This window comes from Cryptomeria japonica, chromosome 10 (genome assembly GCF_030272615.1).
Source record: "Cryptomeria japonica chromosome 10, Sugi_1.0, whole genome shotgun sequence".
Lineage (NCBI taxonomy): Eukaryota > Viridiplantae > Streptophyta > Pinopsida > Cupressales > Cupressaceae > Cryptomeria > Cryptomeria japonica.
This window is the reverse complement of record NC_081414.1, coordinates 793,797,725-793,822,986: the sequence shown is the minus strand read 5'-3', so window position 1 is coordinate 793,822,986 and position 25,262 is coordinate 793,797,725. Positions and strand designations below refer to the sequence as shown.

Genomic DNA, 25,262 nt, shown 5'->3' with positions numbered 1-25,262 from the left:
TTCCTTTCTTAATAAATCAAGATAGAGTGAACGTGAATTTAAAAAATGATGCCTCACATATGGGATCACTTTAGTGTAACCTAATAGACTCTTCATCTATTCCATGACACTTCTACCATGAAACCAATAAATATAATAAACTCATTGAAACATATCCAACAACCAAAAAAAAAAATTAAAAAGAAAAACAACAACAAAAACAACCCTCCTAGAATCCATTCAATGGTTTTGGCCTTGATTTTGGTAACCATTACCAGTATCCTCTATCTAGCTAATCTCTTTTATAGGAATCACAAAAAGCTCAGGTATGTAAGTTTGTTTCACCCATCTAGTCCAAGCTTTAAGTTTGATGCCAAGCATGTGAAGCTGCCTATTTTTTTTTGTAGAGTGATCAGTTCTATTATGATCTCAAGCATTAAATAGGAAAAGACATGATGTTGTGAAAGATAAGAAGTATGCAAAACAAGGTTTACGAGACATTGACATCGTGCCCAATGGAACAAATTGGTTTTTAATATTACATAGGATAACAATGGGATTTCTTTCACCACATTCTTATGCTTGTGAGGTGCATGCCCTTTGTTGACAATATTGTTGGCCCCAACCCCTTTAAAAAAATATACTATATCATTTATTTGGCATTTCAGCCATAAAAAGACTATCGAAATAGACAAACAATCAACTCGTTCAAATATATGTTGTTACGACTAAATATGTTGAAATGAGAAAAATGTAATGTGTAGCTAATAAAGCAGTATTAAGATTGGCTAGAGAGAACATTAATTGATGTAAACAATTTTAATGGAATTCAAAAGATTCATCCTACCTGATTCAAACCATTTATACAATATCATTCCCTAAGATGAAGAGATCAGAATCCAACTAGTCATAAAACTTTCTAGTGGGAGCCATTTTAACTTTAGAATACAATCAATATTTTAAAAACTATTGTAAGTAAGAGAGATTTTAGATACAGCATTAGAAATTTAATTATAAAATTATTTATGTATTTAAAATTATTTATATATTTATATTTAATATATTTTCAAATTTATTTTCTATAGAATTGTTGGGATCAATCATTTCGTCTTACAAAGAAAACATATTAGATAGATTTTTTATGATAAGATGTCATTGTTAAATTTTGATAATGTTTATAAGGGAAATCTTTGATTGTCATGTGTTGGATATATCACAAGAAATTTACACATAAATTTGATTAAGTGTTATATTTTATCTTTCTTCTTTTAAAGTTTCGCAAAATTGATTTTCTCAATTACCAAATAAGGCAGTATAACACTTTTATCCATCCTTGAACATAAATGAGATTGCAATATTAGAAGTCTCAATGTCATTTTTCAGTGTTTATAGGAAAATTTAAAAAATTCAACATCATTTTCATCCCTTGTGAATGCCTAAATAGTTATTAATGCTTCTTTTGAAACTTTTAAAACATTAACTCAATTTACCAAAAAGAAATTTGACTTGAAATGCTTTTATTTACTGATAAAAACTCCCTTAATTGGATATGAAAATTTCTATTGTTGATATAGCAAAACAACCAACTAAAACTTTAATGCACGTTCAACAAAATTTGTTGCAAATTACATCCTTATCTATAAATATACTTTACTAGAAATTGAATACACCTGCTCAAACAATGATTAAAACTCCTTATTTATTATCATATTTATAAACAAATTTACAATTTATGTGTCTTATCAATGTCATTAAATTTCAACAATCCAAGTGATTAATGTTGCTTGCTTCTGAAACTGATTATGTAAATTTTTTGAAAGACCTTATACAATCAAATCTAGAAAAAAACAACATTATATGCAATTGGTTTGCTCTCTTTGACAAAACTTTTACAAAGATTAGTAATCACATTCAAAAATTAAAGATATAAATATTAGTAATTTTAACTCTGAAATGTTCATATCACATTCAAAAATTAAAGATATAAATATTATAAAAAAATAAATTATCTTTTTCTCACCAATAACACCAAAATAAATTAATAATATAATTGCTTATTTAAAGATTTAACAATATATTATTTAACTGCCATTAAAGCATAACATTCTCGACACCGTACAACCTTATGAAATTACCTTGTAACAAAAGTCTTCATTTTCTTTCACAAAACATTTACCATAACCAATCCCATCCCCAAAGGAAAGATACCCTAAAATAGATAACTGGTCAACGAAAATGGACATCAAACCTTGAAAGAAGCAAGTAGGCGATAGGGAACATGAGTATCAAGTGCCTCCACAACCCCAGGAAAGGCAGCCAACCTGAGGCGACCGTAGATCTCCCTGCTCCATCCTCTGGCCGCTAGTTTCTCCGCCTCCTTAACCGCTGCCTCCAAAGTCCTCTCCGAGTCCTCCAAAACGCCATCCAAAATCCCTGTCTCCAAGGCCATCTGCGCGTTCAGCTTGCTGGCGCCCAGCACAACAACGCGCAGGGCTGCGGGCTGCAACTTGCTGCGACTCATTGCGAGGATACTGTCGGGGATGTACAAGCCATGATCGAGCTCGTACATGTAGAGGTCACAGCACACCTGAGTCATGAAGCGGTAATCGTGGGCCAGCACCAGCATGAAGGCACTCGCCAGCGCATCGCCGCGGATGGCTGCCACAGTGGGGATGGTGAGCCTCATGAATGCTGCGAACATCTTCTCTAATTTCTCTACGGCTATGTCAAAAAGTTCATCTGGGTTCTCGGCAATCCATCGCATGTCGAGTCCGTTGGAAAAGTATTTGCCTGAGTTGGTGGTCACCAGGGCTGCTGCGTCCGGCGATTGTTCCACCTGTCTGAGGGCGTCGAAGATTGCATCGAACGTGGCAGGATTAAACCTGTATTCGTCGTCGTCACCCACGAAGGTCAAGATGTACACCTTTCCTCGCTTCTCTAGGCTGAACATTCTCACTAACTCTACACTTCCTCACGTGGCTTTCTTCCTTGGTCTTGCAGACAAATCAAGGCAGGCAGGGAATGAATGCAGAAAGACGCAAATGGGCCATGACCATTAATAGGAAATCTACCGTCTTCTTGGTCGAGCCTTCCGCCAAAACATTATCCACGTTTTTGTTGTTACTTGCACTTATAATGAATGGTTGTGAATGGAGCACGATTTGGATGATGAAATAACACAAAATCCTTTTGTGTTCACATGTAATTATTTTATGCATTCTCTAGTACAAACCCTATTGGGAACGGGACTCGATCCCGCCGAGCCTTCCCCAAAAACATTATTCATGTTTTTGTTGTTACTTGCGCTTATAATGAATGGTTGGGAATGGAGCACGATTTGGATGATGAAATAAAACAAAATCTCTTTGTGTTCATATGTAGGGGAAGAGCATCAATAGATAACATAATTCTAATAACCGTCGTCTTATTGTCATGTTGACTCCCCAATAGCTGTCATAGTGAAAACATCATTAATAAATTTTTTTGGTACCAATAGCCGATCATTTTTTGTAATTAATTGGCCCATTTGTGCACAACTATTAGAACATTTGTCCCATTTGTGCACCACTATTGGAACAATTGTGCACCACTATTGGGACATTTGTCAACAAGTACTAGCGATTTTGAGTTGATGGTTACTGGAACATCTTTAGTTAGGTATTAGGTGACACTTTGAAATGTGTACTTTTGGACCTTTCTGCGCATAACTGATTCCACAGCATGCATCGTTACTACCCATAAGCCAGATCAATAGCTATAAGCAGTTAAGTCGCATACAAAGACAACTAAAAAAAATAATCAAAATCTGATGTACCGTTTAGGATTTGTGGGTGTACGAAATTAGCTATGACGACTACTGGTGCTCTTCCCCTAATTATTTTATGGATTTTCTAGTACAGATCTTATTGAAAAGCGAACCATTTACCAATACATTTCATTTTTAAGCAATAAATATATAATATAAAAGTTATTTGTGTGTTTAGAGGACTTCTTCCTTGAAATGGTAAATTAGACAATTGAAAAAAATGTTAATAGTGTTTAATTTGTAAGTTCTCTTAGTTTTAATAGTGTACGATTAAGTTGGCTAGTACTATTGCAATCGGTTGCACCCAATTTTGGTTAACCAGTTATTATTCAATTGCATTTCCACCAATTAAAACTATGAATTTTTTCTTTTGAATTTTTTTTTCAATTTAAAAAAAAATTAAGATGCATGATTTTCTTCAATCTAATTGACTAAAAAATTTACATCTTATTACCGGATTTCACGGATCCAGTATCTAAATGAATTTTTTTAGGCGAAGTTTTAGGCAAACTTTAACCAATAATGATTTATAAATTATCATTATTATAATATATAAACTACTTTTTAAATATATAAATTTAATTAATAATAATAATTATTAAATTTAATTTAAAAAATATTATAATAATGAGAATTAATATTACAAATATATATTTAAGGGGATGAGAAATTTCAAACTAAAGATAAATAATTAAACATGCCTCACATAATGGTTAGAACATACCTTTTATACATATATATTTTTAATTTTATAGAATATTTGTAACAATGGTATCTAACTAATTTTTTAATATCAATTTAGAAATTTTCTTTTAATTGTAGCTTTTTTATTTTTATTTTGCATAAAATTTTAAAGTATTCAATCTTATCATAATTTAACATATTATATAAAAACATATTATACATTTGCAAAAATAGTAATTACAAACATGCTAATACATTTTAAATTATAATGATTTATAAAGATCACTTAATTTATTTTATGCCACCATTAAATTTAAATTAAAATTAATTACAAATTATTTAGAAATATTAATAATAATTACAATTATAGATTTTTAGATTAAGGACTAGGGACGGAGTTAGGTAAAAATAGGATTAGGATTGTATTTAAAGTTATAATTAAGTTAAGTATTAGGGCTACAATGCAAATTAATGTTAATGTTAGAATTAGGATTATGGTTAAAACTAGTATTTGAACTAGGCTAAACATAAGTCTAAAATTATGGGTTACTAAATTTAGAATTAAAGTTATAGAGATTAGTGTATTATATAATTATATGATGTTAGAGTTTAAACATATTAATTATTATTTTAAAAATTAGAATAACTATGCAATAACTATAAATGATTAAACAATCAATCACCTTTAACTTTGAATATCAATTTGTTAATTTCATACTACACTTATGGGCACTCTACTACATATTTGTAATACATATGCCTTGAAAAAATATATTGTTTCAAACTATTGTTGAAACAATATGTTAAAACTCATCTATTAATTAAACATTTTTTCACTAAAAAGGCAAGTGATTTAAAAAAAGAGAGAATATTTGGAGTTTCATTTTTATGTTGTGTTAGTGTAATGTTGACAAACTTTTCAAATTGTATAGTAAATTAATATTTTTTTATTTTTTTCATTTTAATTTAATTTTATTTTTGTTGTGCGAATATTTGAATCATTTTTTTTTTTATAGTATATTTTGTTTTATCTTAAGTTTTCTTAAAGATTGATGATATGTAATTTTTATAAAACTATTGTGATAATGGATGTCATTTGTGAAATTTACAATACAATATTTTTGCTATCATCATTTTTAAAACCAAAGAGATACTTAAATTTTGATTTAGTATGATTTGAGTTGATATAATGATGCATATATTATGCAGTTCTGTGGATTTGTTATTAGTTCCTGCCAATAGGCAGGTAGGTAGGTTGCTAATGCATTTCTATAGTTTGACATTAAGAATATATTTTAAATAATTTAGACATTTTATTTATTTGATTTTCTTATTAATTGGTTTAACTATATAATTCATTTTAATTATTATTTCTTTAAAAAAATGGTCTCTAACATTTGATACAATAAGGAGAATATTAATTAAAAATAGTGAAAGCTGGCATAGTGTTAATTACAATTCCTACTGTCCAAAAGGAACACCGGGTATGCTATTCTTTAAGCAAGTTTACATTTTACTGTTTTCTTGTCCACACAAGAATAGAACCCTAACTTTTTTGAATTTTCCTTCTAAAAATTCTGAAGCTCAATTTTGTATGTTGCATTGTCCATGTGAAAACGCGCATTAAAATACCAAACCCCCACAATTTCATTCCAGTGTTGTAGGTGAAAACAAGATCAAACTCTAACGCCTAGGGTTTCATCGCCAGGGAAAAAGTAATAGATAAGAAAATTGCTTCCTGGGAAACTATAGCTGGCCCTTGCATTCACTACAGAAGATTTCCTAAGCCTTGGGATAATACTGCGAGCTCCCATTATTCCTGAAACTACATCACCCCACATAATAGACAACAATCAGAAATATCAATAGAACAATATTGATTGTAGCCACCTTACGCCTGTCCTGCTTCACAATTGCCAAAACCCCAGCCTTTCACGAATTGCAATTGTAGCAGAGCTCATCCTGTGCATTATTCTAGGTAAAACAGTCCCCATCAGATGTCCCAGTCATAGGCGGTGACGCCCCATCCCAGTATGTTGCATTCCTGTATATGTACTGGGAAGAGCTTGGGGGTTTGCAACATTCGGATCAAAACGAAAAATAGAAGCTAACAATTAGAGGAAGAGTACTAGTAGTGGACATAGCTAACTTCGGGCACATAGAACTATCAAACTGTACATCGGATTTCAATTTTTTTTTGGTTCTCCGTATATGACTTAACTGCTTATAACTAAGGATCCCGCATTTTTGGTTGTCTCCATACATGAATTCCTTTGCATCAAAAGTAGATAACTCACAATTTGCAGTAGTAGTGGACAAATGCCCCAGTAGTAGATCACCTTTTTTGACATTTTTTTATTATAATTAGCCCATTTAAGCACCACTACTAGGACATTTGTCTAAAATTATCCACTATTGGTACATGTCATATTCATTAATGAACTTTCCATTATCAATATGTTAGGCTCCTTTGCAATCTAGTAGTGGGGGGTTGGGTTGACAAAAAGGTGTCCACTATTAGAACTATGTGCACTTCTGGTACCCTTACCCTACTCAGACCTGATCCCCCTAGGGATTGGAACCCACAATACAACAAATAAAAAACCCTAAGAACTGAACCTAAAATAATCATCTTTATGTACAGACCTGAACCAGAGACAAATTTATGTGATCAAACTCAGTTGCCGAAAGGTTTAGATCATCACGACTCAGAGCTTTATAGATATTGGCGTCGCGAACACAAATCCTTTTTTTTCTCCAGTTGTCCACATTTTGCAGCCTCTTCTACAACCAGTGGGAGTAGTCCCCCAATCGGTACTCCTTGTAGCCTTTTCCTGAAGCCATTTTTTTGGCCCCTTTATCGGTGACCACATAGGCGAAAACAATGAAGCAAAATAGTAGGATTATGAGAAGGAACATGAAAAACAAGCAGATCTATAGCAGCCATGAAACCCTAAAACAGGCCCCTATTAAACCAGCCAGTGAAACCATCATTATGAGGAGTGCGATGATTTTGATGGGGCCTTGCAGAAAATTTTCGGAGTCGGTCCCATGTTGTATAGCCTTAAAAATCAATAAACATTTTTTGTTTTCCCCCTTTTGTTAATGGCATTCAAATCCTTATAGCTTGTGCAAAAAGTCCAAAAAAAGATGAGTTTAAACAATACATGAGCTGCTTTGTTGCCTACACAAACAAAGGGCACGTGGACTTTTCAAACATTTACCTATTGTTTCTTCTTGAAAACTATCTTTGGCATATGAAAACATATAGCCCATTTACATATTTATCGAATCTTTGCTATTTGATTTTAGGATGATACCACATCTTAGAAACAGCGTACTCTTTTTGCTCTGGTTGTTTCAGCCATAGATTCGATAAATATGTATTTTAACATCCTCATATTTTGTTTTTTTTATAATAATTGAATGCTACATTGAATTATGGGAAAATGATAAATGTCTATTTTCTAATTTTTCATGTCACAAGTAGGTCAAAATTTTCAACAGCAACTGCGGTACAATTTGTTTTAGTCAACTTTCTCTTTGAATGTTATCATGTAAGAAAATACACTGATGGATTTGTGTGTGCACATTGAATAGGAGGAAGAAGCATCTAAAGTTGAGCCACATGTACATTACCTTTGACAAAAGGAAACCTACAACAATATTCTTCTAAATTGGACAGAAAAATCATTGGAGTTTTTGTGCAGATGAAAGACAAATTGGTTGTCGAATTGATAGCCAATTTAGTGCAGATTTTTTAAAAATTCAACACATGGATATGCAATCTAGTGAATGTATGGATATAATTGTGGAGGTTCCAATGCCTTGGGCTCATTATCCTCCAAAGTCTTTCTATCATAAGCTAGTCAACAACCTTCACTGACTTTCTTCTCCGAAATTGGTTAAGAATACATAATAAGTTAATAGTTATCCTTGATCTCTTTTTTCTTCTAATTATTCTTTTGAGATTCCCTTGCCATTTCTCTTTTCGGAATCCCCCAATGGGCAAATTTGTTTGCAGATTTTATTAGTTGTACTGGAGGAACTCAACACTCTTGCCTGTTGTTCTACAATCTTAGTAAAAATAAGTGTCCTCACCAAATTGTGCTGAATCAAATCAACCCAAATGTAAAAGCAAGAAGTAAAAGCAATCTCTTCACCACTTTTGTAGATACACTTCTGGAGCTGAAACGGGTCATATTTGAAGATATTATTACAATTTCATATTTTTATTTGTTATTTTGTTGCAGCACATAGCATGGTCTAGTTCATTCTTAGATGTCAGGTATTTGGGTCTCCATTTACCCATGGAACAGATATAGCAACAGTTGTAAATTGCATTGATCTCACAATTGGATGAAATCTCATGACAGGTCCTTAGTTGTGTTCCTTCAGACTACATGCCTCACCAACCTGACATAAATGAAAAGATGATAGGAAGTTTGGTGGATTGGATCATTAAGGTCTCACCTTCCCATATCTCTATGAGTTACCATGGATTTTCCATTTTTCGCAAAGGTGGTGCCCCCTTTAAGTTTCAAGAACTAATCTCATCTGTTCATCTTTGTCTTTAGGTTCATTTGCAATTTAAGCTCATGCAAGAGACATTGTTCCTGGTAATCAACATTTTTGATAGATATCTCTCAAGACAAACAGTAGTAAGAAACTCATTGTAGCTTGTTGCAGTCAGTGCCATGCTTGTGGCATGCAAATATGAGGACATCTCTATTCCTCTTGTTAAAGAGTTTATTTTCATTACAGATAATGCTTACACAAGAGCTGGACTTTTGCATATGGTGTTGAGATACATGTGTCTCAACCTTGCAATTTTTAGTAAATTGTTCCAAATATAGTTGAGAGGTTTTCCATGTGTCGGTGCCTTGGAAAAAGGTATATGAGTTGTCAAAAGATGCCCTGTCCATAGTATAATATAGGAGGGCCTCTTTTAGAGATTAAATGACACATTTCATGTTAGTTATGAGGGTCAAAAATAGGGGATAAGAGTTTGGACGTGAGTAACTATATTTAACCTGGTTTTCTTATCTTGAAAAAACAAATGTCAAGGGTGGGCAACACGTGTCATGGAGGTTTTGCCCATGGTATTGTTAAACCACAAATGGTTTCCAGGTTGTAAAATTCCTATATAATGAGGGCTTGGAGAGGAGTTTGTATGATGGAGTTTGGTTTGCAAGGCTGGGTGCTAGAAGGATGCTAGTGAAGTCTCTCCGAGCTTGAGTTGAGGTGATGCTCTTGTAAGAACTTGCATTGCAAGTGTATTGTAATCTCTTGTTGATTTGTTAATATACTATGCAGGTTTTAGAGTGTGGGGTTTTTCACCAGTATGGGTTTTCCCCATGATAATCACTGTGTTATGTGTTTCTTGTTTGATTTCTACTCTATTTGCTTCTTGTGATCTCTGTGATAGTTAAGTTGAAATTTGCAAAATCGTCCTCTCAAGATTAGCGTAAGAAGCATTTCCGCACACCTTTGCTTCCTTACATATGGCACACACAGACTCCATTTATTATCTCAAATTTCAAACAAGAACCAAATGCCCATAGTGCACGTGCTTGGCTAATATGGGTTATAGCGATAAATCATATTGCATTGAACCTGATTGCACGAGAAATCTATCCTCAATAAGTTGAAATTTTCTGTTAGCCTTCCAACTCTCCTTATGTGTTTATGAGGAGATTTCTTAAGGCAGCTCGATTAGATAAAGATGTAACTCTGTTTAAGACAATGAGTTGCAGACAATTGATAGATATTTCTGCAACTCAATGCTTGGTGTCATCATTTTACACTCTATAGTATGTGCAAAGTTGATGGTCAGATTTCATCAAAATACAAGCAAAGCCAAATTGACTGGGGTTCACAAAAAAGAATCCATTGCCCAGCATACAAGCATATTTTCATACATGCACATTATTTTAGCACGAACGGTTCTTCAATAAAGAAATTTACATAGTATATTATTTCATTTTAAATTTTTAAACGGGAAGTAATAAAGATACATGTACAAATTATTTTAGCTTGAAGAACAAAACAATTCATTACTACATCCATTCAAAATTCGGAAACACCATAGATTATTTATTTTGTGCTTAGTGCTTACTATTATTACTGGTAATGAAGAAGTACTCTGTTCCCTAGCATACAAGCATAAAGCAATCAAATATTCTACCAACAATTGATAAAGGTACAAATGCACATTATTTTAGCACAAACAGTTCTTCAATAAAGAAATCTACATAGTATGTTATTTCATTTTAAATCTTTAAACTGCAAGTGGTAAACATACATGTGCAAATATTTTAGCTTGAAGAACAAAACAATTCATTTCTGCATCCATTTAAAATTCCGAAACACCATAGATTATTTATTTTATGCTTAGTGCTTGATTATTGCTTACTATTATTACTGGTAATTAAAGCTCCGCTTTCTGTTGTGATTGCTTTAGAGAAGACTTCTGAGTCAGTTACACATAGTTGGCTGGTTAGGTATCTTCAAGGTGGAATTAATGTTCTCATTTTCTACCTGTTCGTTGAACCCTCTACATGGCATTGCAATACAAGGTATATTACATCATCTATGATAAGTTGTTTGTACCGTGTCTTTTCAAACTGGAATTTGTTATTTGCACCTGCATTATGTTGTTTCCATGTTTTCATTATATTCACAAGTAATACTATTTGATAACCAATTTTTTTTAATAATAGATTGAAACTGTAAGGGGAGGTTAAAACAGTGGCAGAATGGAATTCACCATCACTACCACCAGTTATGAAAATTCAAAGCCTTTCAAGAAAGTAAACAATTTTCCATGTAGGCCGGTTTTCATATGACATGTCTATTCATCGTATAAATCTATAAGCAGCTTAACTTGGAAATGTAATACATAAACAATTTGATGTTCTTAATATCTATTAATGCAACTGTGCAAAATCAGCAAATTGACAATGATTTTTTTTTTAAATATCTATTAGTGCAATTGTGCAAAATTAGCAAATTGACAATGTTTATTAACTCAATGTCGGCAACTCAAGTTAACATTGAAATGCAAACCCATGTATGTATACACGATCCTCAAGTAGCCCAGATTCATGGACAAGTTATTAAAATCAATGGACTTTATGCAAACAATAAATATAAATTCATGACATTTTACAAGTTCTGTATTAGCTACAGCATGGAAATCATGTAATATTCCTGACTATATGACCTCCCCTTTTTGCATATACAATATTTGCTAAGGAAATGTTGAATGCATTTTCTCTATTGACTGGAGCCTCATTTTTAATAGCAATATTTGCTAAGAAACAACAGTTGCTCTTCAGTCAATCCAAACAGTTGTACATGTGTAAGAATATGTTGTTTTAGGCTATATGGTCATTTTTGTACTTTTAGACCGTATATTACAACTAATTAAATTAGTGGACCGTATGTATATATGAATTTATTTAGAATATTTTAAAATGGTAGGATTAAGATATAATTATTTCTAATTTTATATTAATTTTATATGATTTTTTTAGTGCATTACTAATTTATCATTGTTTTTTAAATTATTACATTTTTTGTTGTATGAAATTATTTCTTTTCACGGCAATTGAATTTTACTGGAACTTGTGAAGCTTAAAGAATTTATATTAAAAAAAATTTGACACTTAACATTTTTTAAAAAACCTAAAAGGAAAGGCATTAGAATAACTAAATCGTCATAAAAAATTCATGAGAGACAGGGGTGAGTCAAATTCAGCTTGTGTTGAATACATTTTCTTCAATTGATTAAAGCCTCATTTTTATTTCCTCCATACTATATAATTTTAACTATGAAGTATTTATATCACATTCAAAAAGATACAAATATTATAATCTCACCAATAACACCAAAATAAATTAATAATAAGATAATTACTTATTTAAAGATTTTACAATATATTATTTACTGCCTTTAAAGCATTACATTCAGAGACTCCGTACAACCTTATGAACTTACCTTGTAACAAAAGTCTTTTGACATTTTCTTTCACAAAACATTTACCATAACCAATCCCATCCCCAAAGGAAAGATACCCTAAATTAGAGAACTGGTCAATGAAAATGGACATCAAATCTTGAAAGAAGCAAGTAGGCGATAGGGAACATGAGTATCAAGTGCCTCCACAACCCCAGGAAAGGCAGCCAACCTGAGGCGACCGTAGATCTCCCTGCTCCAACCCCTGGCCGCCAGTTTCTCCGCCTCCTTAACCGCTGCCTCCAAAGTCCCCTCCGAGTCCTCCAAAATGCCGTCCAAAATCCCTCTCTTAAAAGCCATCTGCGCGTTCAGCTTGCTGGAGGCCAGCACCACATCGCGCAGGGCCGCGGGCTGCAACTTGCTGCGAATCAATGCGAGGATACTGTCGGGGATGTACAAGCCATGATCGAGCTCGTACATGTAGAGGTCACAGCACCCCTGAGTCATGAAGCGGTAATCGTGGGCCAGCACCAGCATGAAGGCACTCGCCAGCGCATCGCCGCGGATGGCTGCCACAGTGGGGATGGTGAGCCTCATGAATGCTGCGAACATCTTCTCTAATTTCTCTACGGCTATGTCGAAAAGTTCATTTGGGTTCTCGGCAATCCATCGCATGTCGAGGCCGTTGGAAAAGTATTTGCCTGCGTTGGTGGTCACCAGGGCTGCTGCGTCCGGCGATTGTTCCACCTCTTTGAGGGCATCGAAGATTGCATCGAACGTGGCGGGATTAAACCTGTGCTCCTCGTCGTCACCCACGAAGGTCAAGATGTACACCTTTCCTCGCTTCTCTAGGCTGCACATTCTCACTAACTCTACACTTCCTCACGGGGCTTTCTTCCTTGCTCTCGCAGACAAATCAAGGTAGTGGGGGGATGAATGCAGAACGATGCAAATGGGCCATGACTACTAATAGGAGAGCTACTGTCTTGTTGGTCCATCCCGCCGAGCCTTTCGCCAAAACATTATCCATATTTTTCTTGTGCTTTTGATGTATGGTTGTGAATGAAGCGAGATTTGTGTGATGAAATAAAAGTTGTGAATTATGGGATGCCACATCAACTGCACAAGTATTAGGGCCTCTTTTGCATGTCTATTGGTCTCACATTTTTTTTGGGCTGTTTTGGACAACTTGGCAAAAAGCAGGCTGATGTGGCACCATACTTGATCATGTGACCTTGAAACCTTAATTATAAGTCGGGAACTTCTCAAATAAGCTATGGTAAAAACTTGGGAATGATTTGAAATTTCCCCATAAGATTTTGAGAAGGACAAAATTAAGATACACACTACTGAATCTTCTCCCTTAAATGAATCATCTCCCACTTGATGAAATAATTGTTTAACTATTAAACTTTCTTCCTCACCTTCTACTCACCTTCTACCGTGTAAGAAGTCGTTGAAAATCAAGTAATTTTATGCTTTACTTCAATTTTCTTTACCCTAGATGTGAGCGAAACTTATACCAGTCACACTATTTCAAATTATAATCATATGAGACTTTGTATTGCTGTGGTCCAGTTAAAGTGGGAACCACTACTTTGTATGTGGCAGTTTTAAAAGGTGCTGTCATTTATCAAAATAAAGAGTTCCTGCTGGACTGCACTTCGTTTCAGAGCACACATGACAAGTTTGGCAACCGATAGAAGAGGTCTGTGAGTGAAGGCCCACTAGGAGTAATTGCTCTGAAATGATTAAGCATCACCCATGTGAGAAATCCTTGCAAATACGACAGTGTGTGAAGATTCTTTCTGTGAGTGAAGGCCCACTAGGAGTAATACGTTTGTATTGATCATTTCAGCATTTATTCCCAGTGGTTCCGTCATTTTCATCGCTAACGGATCACTTCTACAACTCGCCACGTCAACTCTTGAACAAAGCCAAGTCGTGCAGAGAAAGACAAGTGTAATCACTTTTGTTTTGGCAAATATACTTCAATTTAAAATTATTAAATTAGTTTTTTTCTAAATGATGAACTTGGCCTAATGGGATTATATCTATTAATATCATCAACAAAAAAAATAAAATTATTGTTTATTTCTTGGGGAGAACTAAAACAAAAAAAAAATGGAGTATTTTAGTGTGTATATATAGATCACTTGTTATACAATTGAATTCCCAACATCTAACTATAATATATTATTATGATTTCTTAAAATTATATTTGTGGCACAACATGTGTGTCTTTCAATTTGTTTTAGTTTGAATTACTATCTTCCATATTAAATGTCTAGTTGGTCACCTTTGAAGATGAGGCTTATGAGCAGCCTTTGAAAATTTGATGCCCCAATTTGTATGTTGTATTATTTTGTACTACCTAGGTCCCTATACTAGGGAGAATGCCCAAACAACCACACTAGAAAGCACACAAATTAGAATTTCATATTAGATGTCCTTTTAGGATTTGAACTTGGGTCTCCACAATAAGAGCTCAATGCTTGAACCAATTATTCTCAACACCTTGGACCAAGGCTAGAGATTTTTTCATTAAGAAGGTAACAAACAAAGGAGAGTTTAAGATCAATTTATTAGAGTAGATAATTTTTCTTGCATTTTGAGCTTAACTAAGATCCAGAAATTACTCCTAGAGTTGACCTTAAATAGGTTTTAAATTACAATGACAACTATTGACATGTAAATAAATAAATTCTAAGAAATATGGAATGAAAATTTATTATCTAATCAAATGTCTCTAAATAATAGAAATTTATCAAATATTGCATCCCCAAAAATTAAATGACAACAAGAAGAGTTTAACTTGACAAACTAATAATTAAGATATAACTGTTTGTGTATTTTTGAAGTTAGTGTGAGAAAATATATCTTTGAGATTTAGCTATCAACAGGATTGCGAAAATTGGAGTCTATCAAAGATTGTAACAATACTAGCGTTGTTGATAGGAAAAAAATCATTACCTCAAGGAAAAATAAAGTAGGTTACATGAGAAGTGAATAAGACACCTTAAATAAAAATAAAACCAGTGTGTCACCATCACCTATCACTAATAATATGGATCATAATAAGATCATAAAATCACTTTTTAGAAAGATACCTAGGAGGTTTATGAACATAACATTATCTTGGAATACTCTTAGTGAATAAACAACATGAGATGCAATCGAGCCAAGCTTTATGAATTTATTTAAATACTCTAAGATTATGGCCTAAAATTAGTGTCATGGTATTAAATATTTTCTTTGTGTAACTTTGAATCCTTAGAGACTCCTTAAAAAAGAATAATAATGATGAGAGAGATAATTAATGGAGTCATAAACAAATTTCATTAGAGATTTAAAGTAGTAGTGTGGATATTGGAGGAGCTAGTCATAGAGAAACTAAGGGTAAAATGGTTTATTTCTAGTTGATTATCAAAACAAAGAGACTCTCTAAATGGAAGGTTATTTGATCAATACTCTAATGTGGTAAAAATTGTGTGCGTAATAGAGATTTAGTCCAAGAGGAAACATATAAATCAAAAGAAAATATGAAATACAAAGGAAGAAATTAGAAATTGAATAATTAGAGATCAAATACAAAATAATTGATGGAGAGAGTCAATAGGAGCCATCACTAATACCACGAAGAAAAACTTAGTGTACATATTTATCTAATGGAAGAGATATGAGAAATGAGCATCAAGGTGTAGAAGGAGTGATATAGTATGTGTGAAAATTTAAAAAGTATATTGTAATATATGTGAATAGTAGAATGATCATGCAATGAAATATTGCATATTTCATATATTTTAAATAATTAAGGATGATGGACACAATTATTTGTGTAGTATATTGTGTGTGTGGGGGGGGGGGGGGGGGGGGCGGGGTGTGAGAGTGATATTAGCGCATCAAAATTTAAAAAGTATATTGTAATATACGTGAATAGTAGAATGATCATGCAATGAAATATTGCATATTCCATATATTTTAAATAACTAAGGATGATGGACACAATTATTTGTGTATACACTAGGGTGAGAATAATAAAGTAATAATTAGAGGGACGATAAGAACTAAAGGGTTAGAAAAGAGAGAATTAATACATAAGATCATGGTTATATGCAACCATAATGGACAAACCAACACAATATTTATACATTACAAACATAGTGTCAAATTATGAAAGAAACCACACTCACCAATTATCAGTAGAACAATGTTACCCATTTGGAGCCTAAAGGAACATGTTCCAAAAATGGAATGCTTTTTCAGAAATTGTCCTAGAAACTCGGAAATGGTCAAACTTTTTTTTTGGGACCATTGACTACCTCAGAATGGCATAAGATGCCCAAGCCGTCCCCTGACCGTCCCAAGGATGGGTGACCATTTTTGGTGGTAGGTACAATTAAAAATAAATTATAAAAATTATTTTTCTTTATTTTTTTAATAAAAATTATTAAGAAAAGCAATTAATTTTTTAAATGAAAATCGATGATAGAAAGTGATTAATTTTTATTTTTAATAATTATTAATTATTTAATAACACTAAAAGAAATTGAACGATCAATTTTTTTTTGCTTTTACCATCGATACCATATTATTGATGTCGATATAATATTATATAGATATCATATTATAATGATGAAAGTCATACTCAATTTTGAAAAAAAAACAAACTAGTATACATATATTAAATAATAATATATATACTATACGCCGAGAGATATCCTTTAAACAATATATAACAAATTTCACTAAAAGGATTCAAATTTTAATAGAGCTTGGAGTCCATATACATTGGAAAGTATTTGATCCTCTCAAATAAATTTCATAAATAAAAACACTTATTTTTTCTTAAAAATTAGGATCAACTTTGTAAATTTTCTGTTCAATAAGTATTTGTGAATGTATGAACCCTCGTTACCATTTTCTAAGAAGAAGACATTTAAATGAAAACAAAGAGGAGAATACATAAAATGATGAGAGTATTCTGCTATTTCAACCACACAGTCCTCACTATTGGCCCCCATACCATCTATTACGAGTTCCTGCCTATTGCCTACAAATGGGATAAAACATAAATTTAACCTTTATTTGAAAACTATCATAATACTACACAAATTTAAAGCCAATCACAATGTCATAATAGCAGACAGATTTTGCAGATGTAGAAATCAGAAACCTTTCAAAACATCTTACATTTGTCTATTAAAATTGTCATAATAGCACACAGTTTTTGCAAACATAGAAATCAAAAGGCTTTCAAAAAAAATATCGCATTCGTAACTCAAAATATTTCATCAGGTCCTCTTTTTTAATAGCTCTTCTTATTTTTAAATTTAAGAAACTAACTATGAATGCAAAATATAAACAAAATATAAATTTAATAGCTCTTCTTATTTTTAAATTTAAGAAACTAACTATGAATGCAAAATATAAACAAAATATAAATTTAATAGCTCTTCTTATTTTTAATGAATTTTTACATTTCAATTATTTTTTATGATCCATTAAATTTAATGCTTATGAATACGTCTCTCGGACCTTTGTTAATAGCCAGTACTCTCAATGTTTCCCATTTCTTGAGGGGATCTACAAAACATATAAGCTAACTTGCAAAAGGTGAACATGCACAAAAATGAAATATATAATGCTGGTGAAAAGTCAAATTTCTATTTAAATATGTGAAGTGATATTCCAATAACAAAACATAACCATTTTAACACGGGAACCACTCAGAAATTTTGTAGGTCTAGAGGTGCCTAGATGTGTTTTTTTCTATGTTTTCAAGCTGTTAAATTTAAAGCCGAAATTGCTAAGAAATAAAGTGATAAACGGGAGGCAGATATCAATCTATAGTAGCAAAATCTGGTTATTTATTGAGCCTAGGATAGGGATTTTTTGTTGTGCTCAAGAAAAATAACACCAAGAATAGATTGATCTGGAGATTATAAAAGTGGACACTCCACAATCACTTGGCATTAACATAACTGATATGCACAAATGGTCTTGTTAAAGCAAAACTTAATAAAACTTGAAATAAATTTTGCAGCCAAATTACGTGGGATTGCTATACAAGAAATAAATTATTTTCAAATGAGAATAGGATATTGCAAATTATAGGGGTTTAATATGAATATGTTTCTGGTAAAAGAAATGGAAGAAAGACTCTTGGTTCTATCATGAATTTTACACTGGTCTCCTAAAACGTATCAGACAAAACTTACATGGAAAAAAATCATAGCACATAATAGATTTGTCTAGTAATTTTATACAAAATGGTTATGTTCAATCTCCAAAATGAAGTAGTGAAATGGTTGGGTGCGCAGAAGGACTAAGTGCCTCGATGAAGAACTCGTAAGCCCACTTCAACCAATAGCTGGTAAAATTTGTACAAATCTTAGTGCCCTCAGAATCTATGTACTTGTCTTTCCATTGTAGAATAATTCAATTATGCTGCAGAAAAACCAAAACCGGTGAAATACAATGATTCAAACTTCAAAACGGGTGCAAAACAAAAGCTCGACCAAACATACACTTAGCACCACACTTTACGATGGAGAAGAGATACATTGGTGCCCAAAAACCATGAAATGGCAATTTTATATTGCCCTCAATCTCCTTCAGTTTCATGTCAGTGTATCCAAATCATGCACATTTAAAATTTATCAATCACTCCGCCAGTTACAAACAATTTAAATACATGCATATCCTGGGTGGATATCAATACCATCACTATATTTGCCAATTTTTATGAATCTATTAAGTCTGTAGCAAGTTTGTGGTGCAGTAGAAGTTGTGCTGCCACTAGGCAACAAGATTCTTCTGACAGATTTTATTTTGGGAACTATCATTCCAATGGAATTTCAACTACAGGCGTTCCATAATCATTAATGGCAGTGATATACAGTTTGGATTATTTAAACAGGCACGAGACCGTCAATTTTTTCTTAATGGCATTTTGTGTTTATGGACAACTTCGATCCCATCCCATTGTAGATCACCTCTCGACAAAATAATCAGATAACGACATGGATATCCTGTTAAAATTGCATGATGAAGAAAGGTGGAGATTATAATGGATGCATTAAAAATATTTGTATAGAAACGGGTTGCAACTAAAGCATTCTGAGTATCTTAATGAAAAATCTACACAGAATGGATGGCAAATAAGATAACAAAAATGCAGCATCCAAACTTTTTTTCAAAAGACCAGGAAAAGATATCATGTTATTCCAGGAATGCTACTCTTTGTGAATTCTTTGGCAATTAATCAGGATGCAGCTTTGTGCAAGCCCGCGAAATTTGATCTTCAACATTTTCTCAACAGCAGCAAAGAGAGTACCATTGTAAATGACCGGAAATGCCATTATAAATAACTCTTGCACTTCCATACGTTACAGTTAGTAATCCACTTCCAATTCCATAACATGCCATACATCAATCGTTTCCAATTCCATGCTTTTTAACTCCCCAGCTTTCTTTTTTATGTACACAGATGGGAATCTCCACCCTAATTATAATTTAATAATGTAATTTTAATCTTACTTATATTATGCTCCATGCAACTTCAGGTGGTGCTTGGTCTTCCATCATGTAATTGTGGCTTATGAAAGTGTGAGTTCTACGATCACAGTGATGTGGTTTTTGATTATTGATAAAGCTTGATTGATTAGATTGATAAGATTGAGATTCAGTCTGGTTTTAGGAATGACACCTCCTGTATAAGACAAAGATGATCAAAGCGTTTGTTTTCAAGAACAATATCTTGTATAAGACTTGATCAGAACGTTTGGTTTCAGGAAAGATACATCCTTTATAAGATATGATAGGATAGATTAGATGTGATCGATTGATAGAATTGATAAGGTTGATTGGATAAAGAACTCACAGTTTGTTGATATCAAGTTGCAAGAAGATTTAGATATGCTGATGTTGGTTCTATTGAGGGGGGGAATATAAGATTTTCGCTGGGTCGATAATATCTGGAAAGAGATGAGTTATCATTCTGATTGCATATACACTCATGATGATGCTTTGATGATTCCTGAGATAGATTTAACCTTGTATAAAATGAGCATGCGAGATCCTATGCAAGCTAAATGCAAAGCTACGATCGGACTAGTCACTGGGTTATTGTGTTTTGTCATCATTGAGCTTTTTTAAATGTGGGAAGTAAGTGAAAACATCAATGGTATAATTAATCCATGATGACATGAGCATGAATTTCTTTGATTTTGATATTGCAAGTTAGCACAAGCATCGAGGTGTAATTGAACCAAGATGACCTGAGTGTTGCATTGCGTAAAACAGGCAATATTAACAATTTCAATACGCAAGTTGGAAATGTCTTCCATGATACTCCGATGATCATGTCCCGAGATAAATTTGCACATATTAATGATTAATTTACAGAAAACAGACAAGAAAAATATCATGTTTCTTCCTTGTTCCTCTAGTCAAAGACATCCTATAGTCACTTAGAAATCATGATAGCAAAAATCAAGATAGAAAAGTTGAACAATCATGTTAGAATCATTATCCAAAAGATACCATCCATTGAAAGGTGTGTGATGTGCCTAGATTAACTTTGTGATAGTTTGATGGTTGATAATTTGATCTCGTGTTCAACGTTGGATGTGTCTCAGTTTTTGTTTGATAAGGGTTGCCTAACTATTGTTCTACATGTTTGATTAAGCTCAAATGATCAAAATTTTTGCCCCCAGCTAGGTGCAGGATTTTTCTCCAAGCCTAGAAACAAATTCAGTATGATATACCCAATGATCCAAACCATGGCAAGAAGATATCCGAGATGTCTGTGTATGTGCAAAGGCTTTATTATGGATATGAACAACGCTGATGGAAAAGAATGCAAGCAGAAGGATGCATGGACTAATAGATGGAAGAGATAGCAGACATATAGCGCTTGTTTGGCAAGGTTTTCACCATCTGTTTTTATTGCACTTTTTCTCATATTCAATTTTTTTTTCTGCCTTTTTAATTTTTTTTGGATTTTCCTTCTTTTCCACTTTTTTTGGGATTTTTCTTCTTTTTCATTGCTTTTGGATTTTTCTACTTTTTCATTGTTTTTTGGATTTTTCTGCTTTTTCATTGTTTTTTGGATTTTTCTACTTTTTCACTATTTTTTGGATTTTTCTACTTTTTCAGATATAAAACTTCTTTAGATGCATGCTATTGATGGGTTCTTCCATTTGATCTTCCTCCTGTGTTGATAGCTGATATGCTCTTGACCCAAATATTGTTGTGACCACAAATGGACCTAACCAGTTTGGTTCAAACTTTCCTTTCTTTTCTCGATTTGCCTGGTTGTGTGGATTTTCCTTAAGTGCTAGTTCCCCAACTTGAAAGACCTATGGTTTGACCCTATGATTATAACTTCGACACATTCTTTATTGATATACTTTTAAATGATCAAATGCATTTTGTCTTTGTTCATGGATTAATTCTAACTCTTGCAATCTAGAGACTTGTTGTTATTCATCTGGGATAAGACCTTTTAATGATACTCATAGAGAAGGTATATCTACTTCTATTAACAGTATTGCTTCTAATCCATAAACAAGAGAGAAAGTTGTGGCACATGTTGGTGTGCGGATACTGGTACGGTAGGCCCATAGAGCAGGGTTCAATTGAATATGCCAATCTCTTCTAGCATCATTCACTGTCTTTTTTAGGATTTTCAGAATAGTTTTGTTTGATGCTTCCTCTTGCCCATTCCCTTGTGGATAGTAGGGTGTGGAAAATCTATGTTGAATCTTGAATTTCTCACATAGTTCTTGTACATTCTGATTCTTGAACGGTCACCCATTATCAATGATAATGGTCATGGGTACTCCATAGCAACAAATGATGTAGTTCAAGATAAATGCAACTATTTGTTTTCCTGTGATATTTGTGAGAGGTACTACCTCAATCCATTTTGTGAAATATAATGTACCTATCAGGATGAATTTGTGACCATTAGATGAAGAAGGATTTATCTTTCCTACAAATCAAGACCTCGTTGACAAAAAGGCCAAGATGTTGCCAAAGAATGAAGTTTTTGTGCTGGTGCATGAATCAAATTCCCATGGATGTGACATTTTTTGCATGTTCTAGCTATCTGAAAAGAATCTTATTCCATAGTTGGCCAATAATAGCCCAAGCATATGAGTTTTTTTGAAAGGGTAAGACCACTTGAATGAGTGCCACAAATGCCATTATGGACTTCATGTAAGGCCTTCTCAGATTCTTCTTGTTCGGGACATCTTAAAAGAGTACCATCTAGACCTCATTTAAACAGGGTATCCGTGATGAGAGTATAATGGGAGGATTGGCGAATAAAGTTTCTCTTTTGATTTTTGATAAGTCAGGAGGGAGGATATTATCTTTCAGGTATGTGTAAGTTTGGCCATAACGGGAGCAATCATGCCCAACAAGGTGACAAATAGTTTGGGAATCAAGATAATTATGAGCAAGGTAAAACAACTCTTCCACCAAGAATTCATAACGCTATTGATTTTTCTATGTCTGAAGGAGAGAAACATGTGTAGCCATGGCATCTGCTTCTTTGTTGTCATTCCTTGGAATCTGCTAAAAAGTTATTTCTACAAAGTATTTCTTTATATCATCAACCATCTTCTTATAAGGTATTAAATTTTTGTCCTTTGTTTGATAATCATCATTGATTTGATTGATGACGAGCTGAGAGTCTCCAAAGACTTGAAGTTGTGTAATGTTCCATTCTATAGCCTTTTTGATGCTTATAACCAAAGCTTCTTATTCTATTGTATTGTTGGTGCATGGAAAGATTAATTTGTATGCTTTTGGAATTGCATGACCTTGTGGTATGATGAATAGAGTACCTGCTCTTGATCCATGTTGTGTATATGAACCATCAAAGTATAATTGCCACATTTTTGTGGTAACTTTTAGGATATTAGCATCGGTAAATTCAATATGCAAAGGACGATTATCCTGAAGCGGTTCTTCAGCTAGTTGGTCTGCAATGACTTGTCCCTTTATAGCTTTTCAGTCAACATGCTTAATATCAAACTCACTCAGGATCATGATCCATTTTGCTAGTCATCCTGTTAATGTTGCCTTGTTGAGTAAATACTTCAATGGATCAATTTTAGCTATCAACTTGATGGAGTGAGATAGTAGATAGTGTCTTAATTTTTGAGAAGCAAAACTACCACCAATCATGCTTTTTTTGTTGGTGAATAGTTGATCTCATATCCCACTAATGTTCTGCTGATGTAGTAGATGACTCATTCTTTTTCTTCATTATCATGTTGTGCAAGAAGAACCCCTAATGACACTTCAGTGGTCGATACGTAGAGTAACAATGACTTTCCTAGAATTGACAACATTAGGACAGGTGGTTGCATGAGATATGCCTTGATCTTGTTGAATGTGTCCTCACATTGATGGTCCCACTTAAAATGAACATTTTTGTGCAATAGATGAGTAAATGGTTGACATTTATCTGCCAATTAAGAGACAAATCTTCTGCTTGACTTGAGTCTTCGTTGGAGTGATCTGAGTTGATTGATATTTCTGGGAGATGCCATTTCCATGATTTCTTTGACCTTAGCTAGATCTACTTCGATACCTCTAGCTAAAACAATGTATCCTAATAGCTTTCCTGGAGTGATAGCAAAGAGACATTTCTTAGGATTGAGTCGTAGCTTATACTGTTCTAACCTGTCAAAGATCTTTTCGAGTATTCTTATATGACTTCTCTGTTGTTTGATTTGGCCAAGATGTCATCCACATAGTCTTCCATGAATGTATGCATCATGTCATGGAATATCATTATCATAGCTCTCTGATATGTAGCACCTCTGTTCTTTAGTCCAAAAGACATGACGTTCCAGCAGAAAGTACCCCATGGGGATGTGAAAGATGTCTTTTTTTGATCTTCAGGTGCTATTTTAATCTGATTGTATCTAGAGAAACCATCCATTAGAGAGAACATGGAGTCTCCAGCAGTTAAATCTACAATGATGTCAATGTTAGGCAAAGGAAAGTCATCCTTTGGACATGCATTATTAAGATCTCTGAAGTTTGTGCATATTCCGATACTTTTATCTAGTTTGGAAACAGGAATGATGTTGGATACCCATTGAGGATAAGCTACAGGTTTGATGAATTTGACATCCAATAATGTCTTTAGTTCTACTTTGACTAGAAGAGCAATATGTGGATGTATCTTCCTTAATTTTTGTTTAACTGGTTTGGCTCCTGGACTGACATTTAAGTGATGCATAATAAGCTTTGGATCCAACCCTGTCATGTCTGCATATGACTAGGTGAAATTGATTTGTTGTTGTTTGAAGAATTCTATATATTGTTGTATTTCTTCTTCTGACAGAGAAGTTGCTAGATGTAGGATCTTTGGTTGCTCTGTTGTCCCAATGTTAACTGCCTATGTTGGTTTGATAAAAATGGATGACTTTTCTTGATAATGTGTAGGTAAAGTGTCAAATCTCCCATCTTCCGGTGCCTCAAGGAGGTTTTCACCATTAGATGCATCCTTTCTTTTTACTTTTTCCTGATCTAATGTTGCCAAGAAAAGGTTTTCAACATTAGAGTTGATATTGTTTTCTTTATTTTTCTTTTTGCGACTCGGAGATTTGGCACCCACTTGACTGGAAGATGCGTTGCTGAAATTCCTCATGAGAGTTCTTGTGGGTTCGATTGCATTAACATATACTGATATGGCATGGTCATTTGGAAAAGTATCAATGGTAGTATGTCCTTCATTTTCCCAATCAACAAGTTCAAGGTGGATTAGAGGCAGGGGGTCCTCGGGTTGAGATGTTTTGAGAGTAT

The 25,262-nt window shown here is 33.5% G+C and overlaps 2 protein-coding genes across 2 annotated transcripts; both read right to left on the bottom strand.

Annotated features, from left to right (window-relative positions):
* Positions 1 to 2,221: 2,221 nt before the first annotated feature.
* On the bottom strand, positions 2,222 to 2,929 carry LOC131046219 (enoyl-CoA delta isomerase 2, peroxisomal-like). The gene has a single exon (XM_057979910.2). The coding sequence runs from the start codon at positions 2,927 to 2,929 to the stop codon at positions 2,222 to 2,224; it is 708 nt and encodes a 235-aa protein (XP_057835893.2).
* Positions 2,930 to 12,451: 9,522 nt separating this feature from the next.
* LOC131033913 (enoyl-CoA delta isomerase 2, peroxisomal-like) lies at positions 12,452 to 13,461 on the bottom strand. The gene has a single exon (XM_059213243.1). The coding sequence runs from the start codon at positions 13,287 to 13,289 to the stop codon at positions 12,582 to 12,584; it is 708 nt and encodes a 235-aa protein (XP_059069226.1). The 5' UTR covers positions 13,290 to 13,461; the 3' UTR covers positions 12,452 to 12,581.
* Positions 13,462 to 25,262: the final 11,801 nt, after the last annotated feature.